Here is a 17,669-nt window from a genome sequence, read left to right on the forward strand (position 1 = left end):
GACCTCAGCTATTGGCTGACCTGCCAATTTCCCCCTTTCTCTGTCTCAAACAGGACTCTGGCCAGGCTTGGTGGTGCACACCTATTATTCCAAAGGCTTGGGACAGCCTTTGGAAGACGGGAGGATCGTGAGTTTAAAGCTAGCCTCAGCAAAATGTGAGGCTTGCTAAGCAATTCAGTGAGACCCTGTCTCTAAATAAAATACAAAATAGGGCTGGGGACATGGATCAGTCATTGTATCCCTAAGTTAAATCCCCATTACCCCAAAACAAAAAACAAACAAAACATGACTCTGCAGGCTCCTGCCTCCAGGGTTTACACTGGTCATCCATCCTGCCTGGATGGCACTTCACATAGCTATTGTTTCACTTCTCATTCTCACTTTATCAAGTCTTCTTTACTCAAGTGTGGTCTTATGGGAAAGGTTTGTATTTATTTATTCATTCATGTTTTTTGGTGCTGGGGATTGAACCCATGGGTGCTTAGCCACTGAGCCACATCCCCAGCCTCTTTTTTTTTAATTTTGAGACAAGTTCTTGCTAAGTTACATAGGGCCTTGCTAAATTGCTGATGCTGCCTTTGAATTTATGATCTTACTGGGATCATAAATAAAGCTGTGCCTGGCTTTGGAAAAGTTTTTTTTTTTTTTGATTGTCCTATATAAAATAAAACTCCCTTTATCCCTCTATCCCATCCCTATGCCCTCTTTTACTTCTGAGCATTTTTCACCACCTGATACATTTGTTAAATACCTTTCTTCACAAGAATGCAATTCCAGAGGACAAGCACTTAATTCACTGCTTAGTCCCTAGTGCCTAAAAGAGTGATGAGCCTGTTGGTTGAACAAATCAAAATAGATAACTTACCCTAAGGCATTTGTTTATAGCCTGTTTTTCCTTGATTTCTTTTTTTCAGTTGTGTTTGGTACCCGGGATTGAAATCAGGGCACTTAACCACTGAAACACATCCCCAGTGCTTTTTTTTTTTTTTTAATTTTTAATTTTGAAACAGTCCAAGTTAATTAGGGCCTCGATAAGTTGCTGAGGCTGCTTTGAACTTGTGGTCCTCCTGCCTCACCTTCCCAAGCCACTGGGATTTCAGGCATATGCTACCATTCTTGATTTGTTGGTTTTCGAGATAGGCTTGCCCAAGCTGGCCTTGAAATTTCAATTATCCTGCGTCAGCCTTCCAAGTTACCTGGGATCACAGGCGTATGCCCAATAATTCTACTTGATATCTACCCCCACTCTTTTGGCTCTTTTCAATGTCTTTGAAATTTCCTGAGAGGATCAGAATAGGTTGTTCCACGGCCTTTCAGTGTGAAGCATCCCTGCTGTAATTTCTTGTTGAACCCTCTCACATCCCATCTTCCAGTAGATTTCATGTTGGCCTGGATGTCTCTAATATTATCTTCACTGGTACCAGTAAGTATGTTTTGTTAAAAAAAAAAAAAAAGTCTCTTTTGTAAAAATGAATTTTATTGATTTAATTTAGAACGTTCAGAAATTTACACAAAATTGCAGTGATGAGGAAAGCAATGGAAAACAATTTCACACTAAAACACCTAGCCATCTGGCATTGTGGATATTGTTGAGGAGCAGACATCCAGTGGTAGTCTGCATCTGGTGAAGGAATTTCTCCTGATCGTCCCCATGACATCATTTCCTTACCAGGTCAGCCCTTATTTCCTGTTTTCAGGCCACCTGCTTTTGCATCATTTCTCTTTATTTTTCTTGCAGTGCACCACAAGAGGGCAGCCTTTTATCATATTTGACTTTGAGTTGTGCCAACAATAGGAAGAGATGCATTTCAATAATTTAAATGGGAAATGTATTATACCTAAATCGGGGGCTGGGAACATAGTTTGGTAGAACACTTGCTGCTTAACATGCATATGGCCCTGGGTTCGATCCCCAACATCAAAAAATAAATAAATTCTACACCAAAATTATTCATCAAAGTTAATAACTCTAGGCCTACAACTCTAGCCCAAAAGTCATGGATAAAAACATCTTTAGTAGGTGTGGGGGTACATTTTCTTGTAATCCCAGCTACTGAGGAAGCTGAAGCAGGATAATTGCAAGTTCAAGGCCAACCTCAGCAATTTGTCTCTAAAAAAAAAAAAAAAAAAAGGACTGGGTAGGACTCCGGTTACAGTTCAGTGGTGGAGCATTTACTTAGCATGTGTGAGGCACTGGGTCTGATCCTCAGCATCACATAAAAATAAATAAAATAAAGGTATTGTGTCAATCTACAACTAAAAAGAAAATTTAAAAAAAAGAAGGGGTGGCCGGGATGTAGCTCAGTGGTAAGCATCCCTGGGTTCAATCCCCAGTGCCAAGACAAAACAAAACAAAACAAAAAATATCCTTCAAAAGAAAGTCATAATTTTAGCAATGACACAGAAAATAACCTTTTGGAAGTCTAAAAGATCAGAAATAAAATTTTGGTCTTTTTTTGTTTCGTTTTCGTTTTTGTTTTTGTGGAAGGCTACTGTTAACTATTGAAAGTACTATTTCCTTTTTTAAATTCACTCAGAGTAGGTGTAGGTTGTGAAAATGCTGATTTCTGCAAACACTGAATTAGAAGATTGATGTAAAGAAGAGACTTTTATTAACTACTCATTTCAACGAATCTGTGTACTATATATAAACAGAAGCTGAAGGAAGAGTAATACATGAGGTGCATTAGTCACTGTGAAGTAACTGAAACCAATATGTATCATAAACAAGCTAATGCTAACTAGTAAGCAAGTTCAGTTCCTTAGGCTACAGGGATTCAGTCACTTGTTTCTCTAAGCAATTCCCTTCTGCCATAAACCACAGAGAGGTAATTAAAAGAAAGTTATCTTTAGAGAATTGGATGTTATCTAGCCATTTAGCCCTTTAAAAGGGAATTAAATTGTGTATATGACCTTAAAGAATATTTTCTAGTATCTACCATCTATCTATACTTTTCTCTCTACATTCCAAGTGGCTTCTGGCACCTAATCATATTTTGGTTATATGTCATGATAGCAACCATTAAGAATCAGTTGCATATAATAGAAAAATGATCCAAAAATATATAAATGCAGTCTATTTCTTCTCCTTTTCATTCTTTGTGAGGAAAAAAAAGAGAAAAATCTAAATCTTAAAAACTAAAGCAATCCATGAAACTAAAAGAAAAAAAATCCTAGAAATCAAGTCTTATTGAATCTTATTTTCTGGCTTTGATCTGGTTGTCAGTTGGAATGGACTTGCCCAGGTGATGGCCCACAGAAAGGCCAAATTTCTTGTTTTTCTGCTCATCTTGAACCTCTTTTTTCAATAAAAATCCTGTCTGGAAGTCCAGGTCAAAGAGGCTGCTTGGAGCAAAATACAGTGGTGTTTCATCCCAAATGTTCTCCAGGCGTTTCTTCCATCCTTCCAGGACCTGAGTTCGGGCATCTTGTGGAAGGTGCCCAATGCTATATGTCAGTTGTGGTTCTAAGACTTGGAAGCCACAAAAATGCAGAGTACCACTCTGGGGAAACATGAAACACAGAGGTAAGTAACAGACCAATTCTATGCAGTTTGTACAGTAAAAACAAAAAACAAAAACACCAAACTTTGGTCTGGGCTTCCCAGTGAGACTTCAGTAAGGAGGTCAGAGGTGCCCTGGAGAATTATAATTATATTCTCACCTTCTTCCCTCCCTACCTAGGTGTTACCTATCTGAGCCTAAACACCTATGCTCTTTAAAAGAATAAAACCTTGAAAGTGTGCCAACCTGGATCCTCTGCCAAAAGTGCCGGAAATTCTATTACATTAGAGAGAGTTTCAGCTTCTTGGCTGCTGACTCTTGCTGATGTGCATTTCTCCACCTCTCCACAAACAAGATGGGTAGTAATAAATTATTTTCCAGGTGGTCACTTCACTTGCTCTCCTCTCCACCCCTTTTCTTGGAATAGATTACCTTGAGAATCCAGTGATACCAAAAAGCCACCTCAGGCTTCAGTTTTATTTATCTCTAAAACAGGCTAGACTGAATCATTTCTTAAATTGTCCTAGGCTCTCTTAGTTTGTGAGACTGTAGAAGAAACTTGGAGAAGGCCAGGAAGATTAGAGAGAGATGTGAGTCATCCAGAGAGAACCAGGATTCTGGGCTCAGCCCATGTGCACTAGTTCTTGGTTAGGAGAGAATGATGTTTGATCATGTGTGTACAAGCTATAAACGCAGGTGCCTGGAAAGTCAGGTAAGTTCCTAAAGGGAACTGCCAGCAGTTCTCAATCACTGCCATGCTTTTTTCTTTCTTTCTTTTTTTTTTTTTTTTTTTTTTAATTTAAGATGGGTCTCACTGTATTGTCTACCTGGCCTTGAACTTGAGATCCTCCTGCTTGGGCCTCCTGAATAGCTGGATGACAGGCATACACCATGACATACGGCTGTTACTACACTTTTATCTCCATACCTCATATCTATCTTCAGCTACTATCTGGAGGCTTTGGAACCCATGGAAAGCTCCATTAATGAATTCCCCTGAAGGTTCATTGAGAACAAAGTACCTGAATTGGCCAGAGAATGATGTTCATGTCCCCGTGGACACCATGAAGGGAGTACATGGAGCCACTACCACCAGTGGTGATGGAAAGGATGGCCTTCTTATTCTGTGAAAAAAAGAAAACAAGCTCGTCACCCCTCCTCTGTTTGGTCACAGTAAATGAATGAGACAGCCCTAGGGAAGGGGCCACACGGGCCCACCCTGTTCATGGTGTGTACTCTTTCATACTTTGGCTCCTCTGACCCTCCCAGCATGACTCTGTAGAAGATCCAGCCTAGATGGTCTACAGACAGATAACCAGGGCAAGCCAAGGGTTTCCCCCACCTGCATGTGACCATAGGTTAAAGCTGTCAATAGTCACCAAAATCTGTGTTGGCTGCCTCAGTGGAGTTATTTGTTGTTTTTAATCTGTCTCCCTACAGTGCTGGGCATGGATTAGGATAAGATCTTTCACATAAAAATATCAAAATATTTCTTGTGCAGTATTTGGGTCTCCAAAAGAAGACAAACATTATTTATTCATTTTTGCAGTACTGGGGATTGCACCCACAGCCTCACACATGCTAGGCAAGTAGCTCTACCACTGAGTCACTTCCCTAGACACCCCCCTAATTTTGGTTTTATTTAATCCCCTAAACTCTTTTTTTCTGGAATATTTTAAAACAAATTCCAAACATCATATCATTTCATCATAAAAGCCTAGTCATGCATTTCTCCCAAAGGACCTAGAGCCTGACCTTAGTGTCTGGTTGTACTAAGTTTTGCCTCAGGATAGAATCCACCCAGAATCCAGCTATTAGAAAACTCAGAACCGTTCACCTACCCGGAAAGGCCCCTTGTCATACATGGCAGCATATGTGTAGGCAAACTCTCCTACCAACACTCGCTCAAACCAGCCTTTCAGTATGGCAGGGACTCCAAACCACTGCAGTGGAAACTGGGAACAGAAGACATTAAAGAGGTCAAACCAGGTTCCACACAGAAGAAGTCTCAGAGCGCTGGCTTTTATCATTTCCTCTGGAGGAGTTAGCACATTTAAGAAAAGAGAAAATTGGCAGGGTTCAGTGGTGTGTGCTTTTAGGTCAGGAGGCTAATGTGGGAGGACTGCTTGAGCTAGGGAGTTAGAGGCCAGCCTGGACAACACAGTGAGACCCCTGTCATAAAACAAATAAATACTTAAAAATAAATACATATGGTAGCAGGAAACTCATAGAATAACAAGAAAATTATTGTCCTTGCTCAGCCAACTTGGCATTATGGTTTCTGCTTAAAAAATGTAAATATTGGCTGGATCTGAATAAAGCCATATGCAAATAAGATTCATTTTTGTGAAATCACACTTGGCAGCAAACTCTAAATAGCAAGGATTTCAGAGAAGATTTGTTTCAATGTGTGATGCCTAAATCAGTATTTCCCCAAGAATTTACACTAATAGGTGTAGTACCAAAAATATGACTATTCCTTGTGCACATCTACATAAAATCCTATCATTTAGAATAAATAAAACCACTAAAATGCAAACAAATGGTCAGTATAAGATTTATCAGGAAATTCCCATGAGAAAATCTTGTCTTTTTTTTTTTTTTAAATCAGGGATTGAACCACTGAGCCACATCCCTGGCCCTTTTTGTTTTATTACAGGCATGCACTACCATGCCCAACTAAGTTACCATATATTTAAATCATGAATCAGAAGAAATACTTAGGGCTGGGGTTGTGGCTCATGTGCAAGGCCCTGGGTTTGATCCTCACCACCACATAAATAAAGTAAGGGTATTGTGTCGGAACTACAACTAAAAAATAATTTTTTTTAAAGGAGAAATACTTATATATTCCTTACTCTGCTTTTGTCAGGGCAAGAGGTCAGATAAGCCAGGCAGTGTGGTGGTGCACATCTGAAATCCCAGTAACTCAGGCTGAGGCAGGAGAATTACAAGTTCAAAGCCAGTCTCAGCAACTTAGTTATACCCTCTCTCAAAATAAAAAAAGAAAAAGGGCTGAGGGTGTATCCTAGTGGCAAAGTGCCCCTGGGTTTAATCCCCAGTACCTTAAAATGAAAAAGACTGCTAGCCGGGCACAGTGGCACACACCTGTAATCCCAGCAGCTTGGGAGGCTGAGACAGGAGGATTGTGAGTTCAAAGCCAGCCTCAGCAAAAAGTGAGGCTTGCTGTCTCTAAATAAAATACAAAATAGGGCTGGGGTGTGGCTTAGTGGTTGAGTGCCCCTGAGTTCAATCCTCAGTGCCCCCCCCAAAAAAAAGACTGCCATAGTATACTGATTTTGCCAGAATAAGACTTTACCTGATATCTTTCATAAAACTGTTATAATAAATACACAAATCTGCAGTATTTACATTACCCTCAGTGCTGTTTGGTAGTTTGGACTCTAAGGTTTGGTTGTTTCACAGTGACTGAATCACTGTGAAAACTAAGCCAGTACCACCTTCCTTGTGAGGTTTCCAGAGCCAGGTACTCTCCATACTCAGTATCAAAGGGCAGGTAGGAATTGGTAACAGCAAAGTCATTGAAACGGAGTCTGGCTTACAGGGAAGATACTGACAGGATGGACACACCCACCATCCAGTGTTGTCTGCTAAACAATGAGATGGCTTTGGGGAGAAGAAAAGCCACAGTGTGCTGCAGGATCGCATCCAGCAGGGCCAGAGCTGGGACACTGCACCAGCAGAGAAGTCACCGGGCAACCTGTTTGGGATTCTCATGAAGAGATGGGAGAATTGCAAATTTTGGGAGAGTCCATCAGGAACCACTAAATGAAGGGAAGATTAGGTATATTGGAGAAAACAAATGGAAGGCTTATCTGTTGTTCTCACATTCCCAAGTGCAAAGAGCAATACAGCCAGGTTCACAGTATCTGTGGATCTGTGTTATATAGCACCTATAAAGCAATCACCTTTATTCACAGAGAATGCAGCAAAGTGGGGTAAGTGACTGTTCGATTTTCCACAGCTAATTAAGTGACAGGTCTAGGAAAAGACAAAAGTGTCACTACCCATGGTAGGCAAGTGTTCTAGCTCCAGCCCTTTTTATTTTGTTTCGATGGGGGTCTCACTGAGTTCCCCACACTGGACTCAAACTTGGATTCTCCTACCTCAGCCTCCTGAGTAGCTGGGATTACAGATGTGCACTGCTGTGCCCAACTATGCTTCTGATGTCCTGTCCCTACTATACCTGAAATATCACAAGGTCAGCAGCTTCCAGTTTCTTTTGTTCAGCCACAATATCTGGGCTCAGGCAGCCTTCTTTATACGCTAGACAAGATTCGACAGTATACTGGAATTTCTCGGGGTCCTTAAGTTTACCTGCCAAGAGGAACAAGAGAGGCTGAGGCCAGAGGGGCCAAGGCTGGTCCAGGGAGTCCACAGGCAAATGGTTTCATAAAGAACTAATTAAAGGGGGAGGGGTAGCTCCTACCTGTGATGTCCTTTCGGGAAATGATGGGATTGAAGTTCATGGCATAGAGGTCGGACTCGGCCACCTCCCATCCATCCCTTTTTAGAACCTCTGCAGCAGCCTCTTTCATGGCGTAGTTGAAGGATGTCCTCTCAGAGTGGGCCAGTACAATCAGGGCTCTTCTGACTACTTAAGACACACACACAAGACATTACTGGGTAAGTATCCCTTATCTGAAATGCTTGTTTCGGATTTCAGAGTTTTTCAGGTTTTGGAATATTTGCTTAGACTTTATTAGTTGGACACCCTTCCCCCAAATTAGAAATCCAGAAGGCTCCAAAACCCAAGGCTTTTTGAACATCATGTTGGCCCTCAAAAACAAAGTTTCAGATTTTGGAGCATTTCTGTTTTCAGATTTTAATTAGATATGCTCCACCTGTACCAACCAGCAAAGCCTGAACTGTAGGGGAGCAGAGGACCATAAAGGAAGAGGTCATTAGGTTATTACTCTCCATCTCAGTCTGAGATGGAGAGTAATTTATGAAAGAGGTTTATTCAGCTCACAGTTCTAGAGGCTGGGAGGCTGAGGGGCTGCATCTAGTGCAGGCCTTCTTGCTGGCAGGAACTCTCTACAGAGTCCTAAAATGGTGCAGGGCAATGCATGACAAGACAGAGCCAAACTGGCTTTTATAGTGGACATATAGTAATCCATTAATCCACTGATTCATTAGTCCATGAGTGGCTTAATCTACTGGTGAGGACAGATGCCTCATGACCCAACCACCTGGCCAAAGTTCCACCTGGTCCCACCACTTAACACCTTATGATGAGGATTAAATTTCAATATGAGTCTTGGTGAGAACATTCAAATCACAGTACCATCCCCTGCGGCCAGAAATAAAAGTAGCAGCAAATGGGGCGAGGGGTGTAGCTCAGGATAGTGTGTGTGTATCCCATGTCTGGGACCCGAGTTCAATTCCCAGAAGAAAAAAATAAAACATCAACAATAACAACAACAGGGCTGGGGTTGTGGTGCAGCAGAAGAGCACTTGCCTAGCAAGTTCAAGGCCCTGGATTCGATCCTCAGCACCACATAAAAATACATAAAATAAAGGTATTGTGTCCAACTACAACTAAAAAATAAATAAACAAAAAATTACTAAAGGAGGCATTTTGATTCAGTGAGAAATCAGCAGCTGATTTAATAAATAAATAAATGATATTGGTGTATTTAGTTAGCCACTTGCATGAAAATAAAATGGTTCCCCCTAAAACTAATGTAGATGTTAGAAGTCCGTAGAGTGGTTACCCTTGTCAGCAGGCAGTGATAGAAGGGCACAGTGGGAATTCCAGGGTGCTGGTGACATTCTTTTTTTTTTTTTTTTGGTATTGGGGTTGAACTCAGGGGCACTCCACCACTGAGCCACATCCCCAGACCTATTCTGTATTTTATTTAGAGACAGGGTCTCACTGAGTTGCTTAGCCCCTTGCTTTTGCTGAGACTGACTTCGAATTCGCCATCCTCCTGTCAGCCTCCCGAGCCACTGGGATTACAGGCATGTGCCACCTCACCTGGCTTCTATTTCTTGATCTAGGTGCTGAATAAGTGAAAAATTCACTTAGTATTTGTCTACTTTTTTTGTGTGTGGGGGGGAGCAGAACTAGGGCCTTTTTTTGCTAAATAAGCTCTCTACCACTGAACCACATCCCCTTCCCCAATAAAATAGTTTTGTTTTCAGTTACCCCATAAACTTACGGCATTCGGCAATAATTTCAGGTGGATTGAAGAGCAAAATGTTTTTTTTTTAATTTGTTTGTTTGTTTTTGGTACCAGGGATTGAATACAGGATTGCTTAACTAATAAATAAATAAACAAACAAACAATAACAACAAAAAACAATGACTAAAGGAGGCATTTTGATTCAGTGAGAAATCAGCAGCTGATTTAATAATAAATCTGAGCCACACACCCAGTGGCCTCCCCGCCTTGCACCACTCCCCCCTCCCCAGCTTTTTAAAAAAATTTTTGGAGACAGGGTCTCTCTAAGTTGCTTGGGGATTCACTAAGTTGTTGAGGCTGGCTTTGGAGTTGCAATCCTCCTGCCTCACTCAGCTTCCTGTGTTGCTGGGATCACAGGCATATGCCATTGTGCCCAGCTTGGAGCTCTAAATGTTTTTAAATAAAACTGTTAAAATAGTGGAGAAGGAAAGGGAGAATTTGTATAACTTCAGAGCACAGAATATTTTTAAAGAAAGACTAGAAATTCAGAAGCCATGAAGGAAAAGTTTGACAGGGAAAGCCTCATAAAAATAAAAAATTGGGTTAGCAGAAGGTACCAGAAACAAAGTCAATAGGAGAAAACAGCAATTCTTATCTCAAGGAGTTAAACTCCCAAAGACTAAACAAAAAAAAGAGAGATGATGCTAGAGAAAAGTGGGTCAAGGATATGAACGGCCATTCACAGAGGAAATGCAAATAGCAATAAACAAATGAAAAGCTGCTCTGTCTGGCCTGCCAAGAAAAGCCAATCAAAATGAGATATATTTACCCAAGAGACTGGCAAAAAAAAAAAAAAAAGAAGAAGAAGAAGAAGAAAAAGAAGAAGAAGAAATTAAGACAAATAAGATTGAGGGCTATTAAGATTGTAGGAAAACTAGCACATTCCTGGTGAGAAAATGAGTTACCTCAACCTTTTGGAAAAATAATCAGGCTGAATCTAGCTCACCAAGGATGTATGTATACTACACCATTGTTTTCATTGGCAAAAACTGGATATAACCTGGATGTCTATAAGGGGGACATTTGAATAAACTGTGGCTATATCTATATTACAGAATATTTTGCTGGTAATGAGAAATCCAGGGCACGGTGGCACACACCTGTAATCCCAGTGGCTGGGGAGGCTGAGGCAGGAGGACTGCAAGTTCAAAGCCAGCCTCAGCAACTTAGCAAGGCCCTAAGCAACTCAGCAAGACCCTGTTTCTAAATAAAAAATTTAAAAGGCTGGAGATGTGCTTCAGTGGTTGAGCCCCACTGTGTTCCATCCCCAGTACCAAAAAAAAAAAAGAGAGAGAGAGAGGCATTGGGGGTGCAACTCAGTGGTAGAGTGCTTGCCTAGTATGCGCAAGACCCTGGGTTCAATCCCCATGTACCACTAAAAAGGAAGAAAAAAAGGAACGCAGAAAGATATCCAGAATACAGCATTAACATAAAAAATCAAGTTAATGTGAATCTTTTATTTAAAAGAAAAAGAGAAGGGAGGAAAACCACTCATGTATGTGGATTTGTAGTATGTTGGTAAGAGGGGAAGTTGTCAGTTATCACAACTTGCCACGGTTAGAATGGTCTCCTCCAAAATTCAGGTGTTGCCAATGTTGGAATTTTAAGAGGTGGGGCCTCTAAGAGGTGTTGAGCCAAGAGGGCTCCTTCCTGTCCATGGGACTAGCCTTGGTAAAGGAGATTTCAGGCAGCTGCTTGGTCAGCTCGCTCTTCTACTGCTTTCCACCATGTGAGGACACAACATTGCTCTCTTCTGGAAGGATGTGACAACTAAACCTGACTACACCTTGACCTTGGACTTCCCAGCCTCCAGAACTGTGAGAAATAAATTTCTGATTTTTTTTTTTTATAAGTTAGCCAGTCTCAGGTATTCTGTTCTGGCTGCAGAAAATGGACCAAGGACACAACCATATGAGGTAGACAGAATTAGTATCCCCATGTTATGGATGAGAAAATAATCAAGTTACTCAAGTTTACGGCTGGGTACGAAGCTTTGAGGTAGAGTGCTTGCCTATTATGCATGAGGCCCTGTGTTCCATCCCCAGAAGATAAAAGAAAAAAAATAAGTTTATAAAGTAAATGGGGTAAACTTGGATTAGCTTAAAAGATAAAAATATATTGGGCTGGGGTTGTGGCTCTGTGGTAGAGCGCTTGCAATGCACGTGTGAGGCACTGGGTTTGATCCTCAGTACCACATAAAATTAAATAAATTAATTAATTAAATAAAGGTATTGTGTCCATCTACAATTAAAAATATTTTTTAAAAATAAATAAAAATATAGCTGGGCGTGGTGGTGCATGCCTGTTATCCCAGCAGCTCGGAGGGCTGAGGCAGGAGGATTGCAAGTTCAAAGCCAGCCTCAACAATGACAAGGCGCTAAGCAATTCAGTGAGACTGTGTCTCTAATAAAATATAAGAAAGGACTGGGGATGTGGCTGAGAGGTTGAGTGCCCCTGAGTTCAATCCCTGGTATCAAAAAATAATAAATAAATAAAAATAGAAATCTGAACACAAGTAGTACCAATGTGTGGGGCATCAGGAGAATACCAAAGAAAGGAATGTTATTACCACAACTGCTCTGAATAACCTGGGCCACTACTTCATGCCCTACTGATTCATACAAGTGGTAACTTTAGATGGAACTAGGCGAGAAAGCATCTGCAACTCGTTATACTGCTTGAAAAACTAGAAATAACTAAATAACTAGAAAGGAATTTTTAAGCTTTCAGTTTTATTCCTGCTTTAATTGTTAACCACACCTGGCATGGGAGGCACCTCCCAGGTTAAGTTCAGTAAAGACTTCGGGGCCCAGGTGCCAAACATGAAGATTTCCAAGGTTGGTCCTGAGATTTCAGACTGTTTAGGATTCAGTGGAATATGCATTTAGCAATTTTTTTAATGCTATAGAAGTGATTTATCTGCTTTGGACAGCCTGGGAAAAGGAACCTCTGAGAATGTCTCAACAAATTCCGACCCCCTGTCTTTATGGATTTAACATTACTGGGAGAAATGGGATCACATTAAGCTAAAACCTGCATTTTCTTTTTGATTTACCTTTGCATTCATCTTATCAATGCTTACTAAACATTGCTTTGTCAGCTTTTATTCTGTTGACTTCTTACTGACATTAAGCATTTCCTGAGTAGGAAAACAAAGTTGCTTCACAAAAAATAATCAAGTCAAGATATCCATCTCTTACTCTTCCTAGGAGCTCGCCACCTAAGAGCTACAGGCATGCCTGCAACCTTAAAAAATTTTAAAGAGTAAGGCAAGTACCAGGTACAGTGACACATGCCTGTAGTCCTAGCACTCAGGAAGCTGCAGGAGCATCTCTTGAACCCAGGCGTTCAAGGCCAGCCTGGGCAACATAGCAAAACACCATCTCAAAACCAACCAACTGACAAAGTAAGTCAAGAAACAAATTGGAATAAATAAATCCTACAAAAGTACAGTCCTTGGAATACATAGATTCCCCAAAGAAATTCCATAGAAAAGGGGTCAATGGTTCTGAATAGGTAACTAAGGGACCATTAATTTGCAATTAACACAATCATCAGAGGTAAAGAGTAAATCAGGATATAACTAATTAGAACAAATAAAAATAAAGAGTAAAACAGGAGATTTACTATGTGCTTTCCCACTGAGTCCCCACATTCCCAGCACCTAGCACATCCTTATTATTAAGCTCTGTCCTTACACTACAAAATCTTGGTCTCTATGAAATATATACTGGTTCATCCTGACTTCTCCATGGGCCATGAAAACCCTTGTTCCTTCTCCTCTACCTGTCTTTTATTTCCACCCTAAGCCAATACCAGTCAACTTTTCTTTCTGCCCCTGAAATGATAATGTTCTCACAAAACAATCTCTCTGCCTCTCCTTACTTAATTATTGTGCACCTGCTAAGCACTAGGCATGTTACAGACAGCTGGGTATTCCAAATAGATGGAAATCCTTCTCTTCATAGAGCTTAAATTCTGGTGGCAAAAGTTATCTGGACTGTCCCCGTGGGAGCTGAACTCTGTTATCATCTATTTCTCTAACATTCCTGCTGGTACACTTTCTTGACCCTCAAGCCAATCTGAAATCTAGAGCTTTTTCTAATCTTCTAAGTCCAATTATATTCTCAAACTGCATGGTTTCCTTAATGATCAACACAACAGAACTTGTTTGTTTTTGTTTTTGGGTACCAGGGATTTAACTCAGGGGCACTCAAACACTGAGCCACATCCCCTGCCCTATTTTGTATTTTATTTAGAGTCAGGGTCTCACTGAGTTGCTTAGCACCTCGCTTTTGCTGAGGCTGGCTTTGAACTCGTGATCCTCCTGCCTCAGCCTCCAGAGCTGCTGGGATCATAGGCGTGTGCTATTGTGCCTGGACAACACAACAGAACTTAATAGCAAGAAAAGTGGCAGAGAAGGAACAAGATTGTAGTTAATTATTTGAATGGAGAGGATTGTTGCCAGTGACAGATTCATTACCCACATTTTTTTTTTTTGCAGGAAGAATAAGCAATTTTTAAAAACCTACTAGAAATGTAATAAGGCCAAGTCCTCAAATCAGCTTTGGGCATTTTGCACCTGCTCTCCCTCATTTGACTCCTGGAGAGAATGTGGGTGTGAATCTGATAACTCGTTTCAAACAAATGCTCTGTATACTTGGTCAACTTCAAGATTTAGTTCGCTGGGTAGAGCTAAAACCAGTTATACAAGATCCAAATCTTCCCATTTCCCTTCCCCCTCTTTTTGTGGTTGTTACACATATAGAACATACTATAGGACTGAAAAATCAGAAAATAGTTCTTGCTCTATTTGGAGGAGGGGGTGTCTGGGTCTTAGGGCAGCTGAAGAATGAAGTACAGTACAGCCTCCTAATCCATGGTTTTACTTTCTGTGCTTGCAGTTACTCTTGGTCAACTGAGGTCCAAAAGTGTTAAATGGAAAATTCCAGAAATAAATAGCATAGGTTTTAAGTAACTTTTATTAGAGCATATTGTTCTATTTTTTTAATAGTTATTGCTCTGAGCCAGGCATGGTGGCAAACGCCTATGATCCCAACTGCTCCAGAGGCTGAGGCAGAGATTGCGTGCAAATTCAAAGCCAGCCTCAGCAAAAGCAAGGCACTAAGGAACTTAGTGAGACCCTGTCTCTAAATAAAATTCAAAATAGGACTGGGGATGTGGCTCAGTGGTTGAGTGCCGATGAGTTCAATCCTTGGTACAAAAAAAATAGTTATTGCTGTGTTCTTTTATGGTACCTACTTTATAAAATAAACCTTTTCATAGGTATAGAGGTATAGGAAAAATAAAAAACAGTATACACAGGGTTCTGTGCTGTCTGTGGTTTCAAGCATCTCTGGGAGTCTTGAATGTTCCCACAAATTGGAGGAGGGCTACTATAGAGAGAAACATTGACTAACACTTATGCTGGAAGTCTTATCAGCCTTTAAAAGCCCTGCCCTGCTGACCCTCCCAGCAATGCAAGGTGTGGCTTCCAACCAGTAACTCAGCCCTTTTTGTAGAAATTCTCACAACTGTAGATTGTCAACTGCACTGACAATCTCCTCCCCACTAACTTTTAGCAAGGTGAGATTCAGTGAATTCATGTGTCTTTAGAGGCAGCATTGGATTCAGAGAAAGAAATTATAAAAAGGTGGAGTACTGCTCCACTTGAGGAAATGCTTTCTAAATAAATCCTAGTGCTGTCCATTCTCTGAACGAGGTCCTCTAGCAGTCATTGGAGGTGTCACAGCTGGTCAAGGATGCATTAGAGGCCAGTCAGCCTACCAGACAGAATTGTGGTGACCTCCAAGGACCCCCAGTGACTGCAAGATAGGGAAACTAACACTAAGATGGACCCAATACCAAATCAGTTTTGCCCAGTCCAAGAGTCATATTGGAAAGTGTCTCTGGGGCCTTGAGCCAGGAGTTGGGTCTGGTTTCTGTCAAACCAAAGGCAGCCAGGCAGCTGCTTTCCTAGCTCCAGTCCCCCAGTTGCTAGATTTCCCTCCAGAAACTAGGCATCCAAACTTTTTAAAATAAAATAGCTCCCCACCCCCCCCACCCCCCCCCACCCCCCCCACCCCGCCACCACGGGCTTGCTAAATTACCCAGGCTGGCTTCAAACTTGTGATCCTGATGCTTTAGGCTCCATAGTACCTGGGATTACAGGGGCACACCATCATGCCTGGCACCTATTTGTATTGTAAATGTCAACAACTTATTCCACCAGGTCATTGGGCCAGATTTGGCCTCTGATGGGCAGTTTCCGACTTATGCATTGACTGGAATTTTTGCTACTAGTCTCAGAAGTGAAAGTGGGCTGAAGGATGATCCAAGAGTCTGGGGTAGTAACAGAAGCTCCCCTTTTACCAAACTAGTCAAGGTGCGTCCCGGGACTCTAATCTCTTCTAATCTCTTCTCTTGGTTTGAGTCAAGGAACAAAACTCAAAGCCAAACCCCTGCATCCTCCTTCAGAGGAACTGTGATAATAGACAGATGTTCTCCTAGTGGGCTGCACTCACCCTCCATAGCTCCCACAGTGCTAGCAGTCCCGAGTGCTGATTGGCTGGGATGCTGGTTGCTAGGGCGACCTCTGGGGCGGGGCAAAGAAGTCCAAAGGCTGTGTGAGCTCCGACTTGGGAGATATTCCAAGTGCTGGGCACCAAGAGCACTCGCTGGTTTATATCCCGTCTGGCCCAGCCCAGGATGACCAGTGAGGGCGGGGCCAGACAACTGCAACCCGAGGCCCTGGGCCAGGACTCCAGGTCTGAGATACAGCAAGTTACGGGAATCTGGAGTCCAATAGCGTCCCCTGGATGTGGAAGTCAAGAAGGTTCCCCTTGGGGCCAAGGGAGTCTGAAGGATCTGGGTGGGTGTGGGAGGCAGGTTCATCCACACCACATTCTAGGACCCCTGAGGATGCAAAAAGGAAAATTTCCCATGGAGGTCCTGCCTCTGTTAGATGTTTGGGTCTGGCCACTCCCAGTCACAGAAAAAGACCCTTGGCACCCAAAGGGGTAAACAAAAAATTACACGAGGCTGACTGTGATCCTTTTGTCTCAGATTCTGCTGAGTCACCATGACTCCAGACTTGAGAGGGCTGAGAGCAGCAGGGACACTTGCTCCCATGGAAATGAGTGAGCTTCTTTGACCAGGTTCAGCTTTTGCACCGATGGGGCAAAGGGGCATAGAGGGGCATAGAATGCACTTCCCTGCGCCTCACGGCTCGGGGAATGAACCAGTTTTGCCTCCCTAGAGCTAGGTTGGGCTAGGCGGGTGAGGGAGATTGCAGCTATGGGAAAGGATCACGGAGGCAGATGAAAGTTTAATGGCTTCACACATAGCTTTACTGAGGATTTGAAACCGAAGAGCAAAAGTTAAAAATCTTTGTAAGTAAAATTTACAGTAAAGTCATCCTATAGGATAGAGAGGAGACATACAGGATACTACCCTGAATGTACATCCTACATGATACAGGGTCTAGAAAAAAGAAATTAAACTTGAAAGTGATAATTCTGAAGAATTATGGAGGGAAGGTAGTGGAGAGTACACAGGGCCCTCACCAGTGGTGTCAGTTTTGAGGTGGTCCTGGAAAGCTTTGTCTTCAAGATAAATACTACTTGAATACACTGTTTCTGAAAATCAAAATAAATACCAAAATACAAATCGTGAAGAACAAAATATTAAAATGGTAAAGACAGGATTAGTGACAGTGTTGTAGGGACAAATGAGGCAAGGCACTGAAGACAGCAGGAAACCGTTTTATTTGGCTGCAGTCAGGTTCAGAGGGCCTAGCTTTTGCTGTAATCAGTTAGTCCCCTGAACCCCGAGTTCAGGGAGTTTCAGAATTTTATACCCAGCATGTAAGGGGAGGGGCTCAGAGGTTCACAATCTGCAGAAGTTCACATAAAAGCAGCTTTTTCTTTCACTGTTCTGGGCAAGTTAACTCTTCAAG

General features: G+C 41.8%; 1 protein-coding gene across 2 annotated transcripts; it reads right to left on the reverse strand.

The window, feature by feature from the left end:
• Window positions 1–1,459: 1,459 nt before the first annotated feature.
• Window positions 1,460–16,621, reverse strand: Nqo1 (NAD(P)H quinone dehydrogenase 1). 2 transcript variants are annotated; one of them, XM_046434997.2, is made up of 6 exons: window positions 16,237–16,621; window positions 7,954–8,118; window positions 7,711–7,841; window positions 5,345–5,458; window positions 4,526–4,627; window positions 1,460–3,503 (listed from the first exon to the last, which is right to left on the reverse strand). In XM_046434997.2, the coding sequence occupies exons 1-6, from the start codon at window positions 16,604–16,606 to the stop codon at window positions 3,198–3,200; spliced, it is 1,188 nt and encodes a 395-aa protein (XP_046290953.2). In that variant the 5' UTR covers window positions 16,607–16,621; the 3' UTR covers window positions 1,460–3,197. The 2 variants fall into 2 exon arrangements, with proteins under 2 accessions (XP_046290953.2, XP_046290952.2); XM_046434996.2 differs by having other exon boundaries at window positions 7,954–8,121.
• Between the last annotated feature and the right edge of the window lie 1,048 nt (window positions 16,622–17,669).

This window comes from Marmota monax, unplaced genomic scaffold (genome assembly GCF_021218885.2).
Source record: "Marmota monax isolate L192 unplaced genomic scaffold, Marmota_monax_Labrador192_F-V1.1 WCK01_AAM20220418_F8-fsc00024, whole genome shotgun sequence".
NCBI lineage: Eukaryota > Metazoa > Chordata > Mammalia > Rodentia > Sciuridae > Marmota > Marmota monax.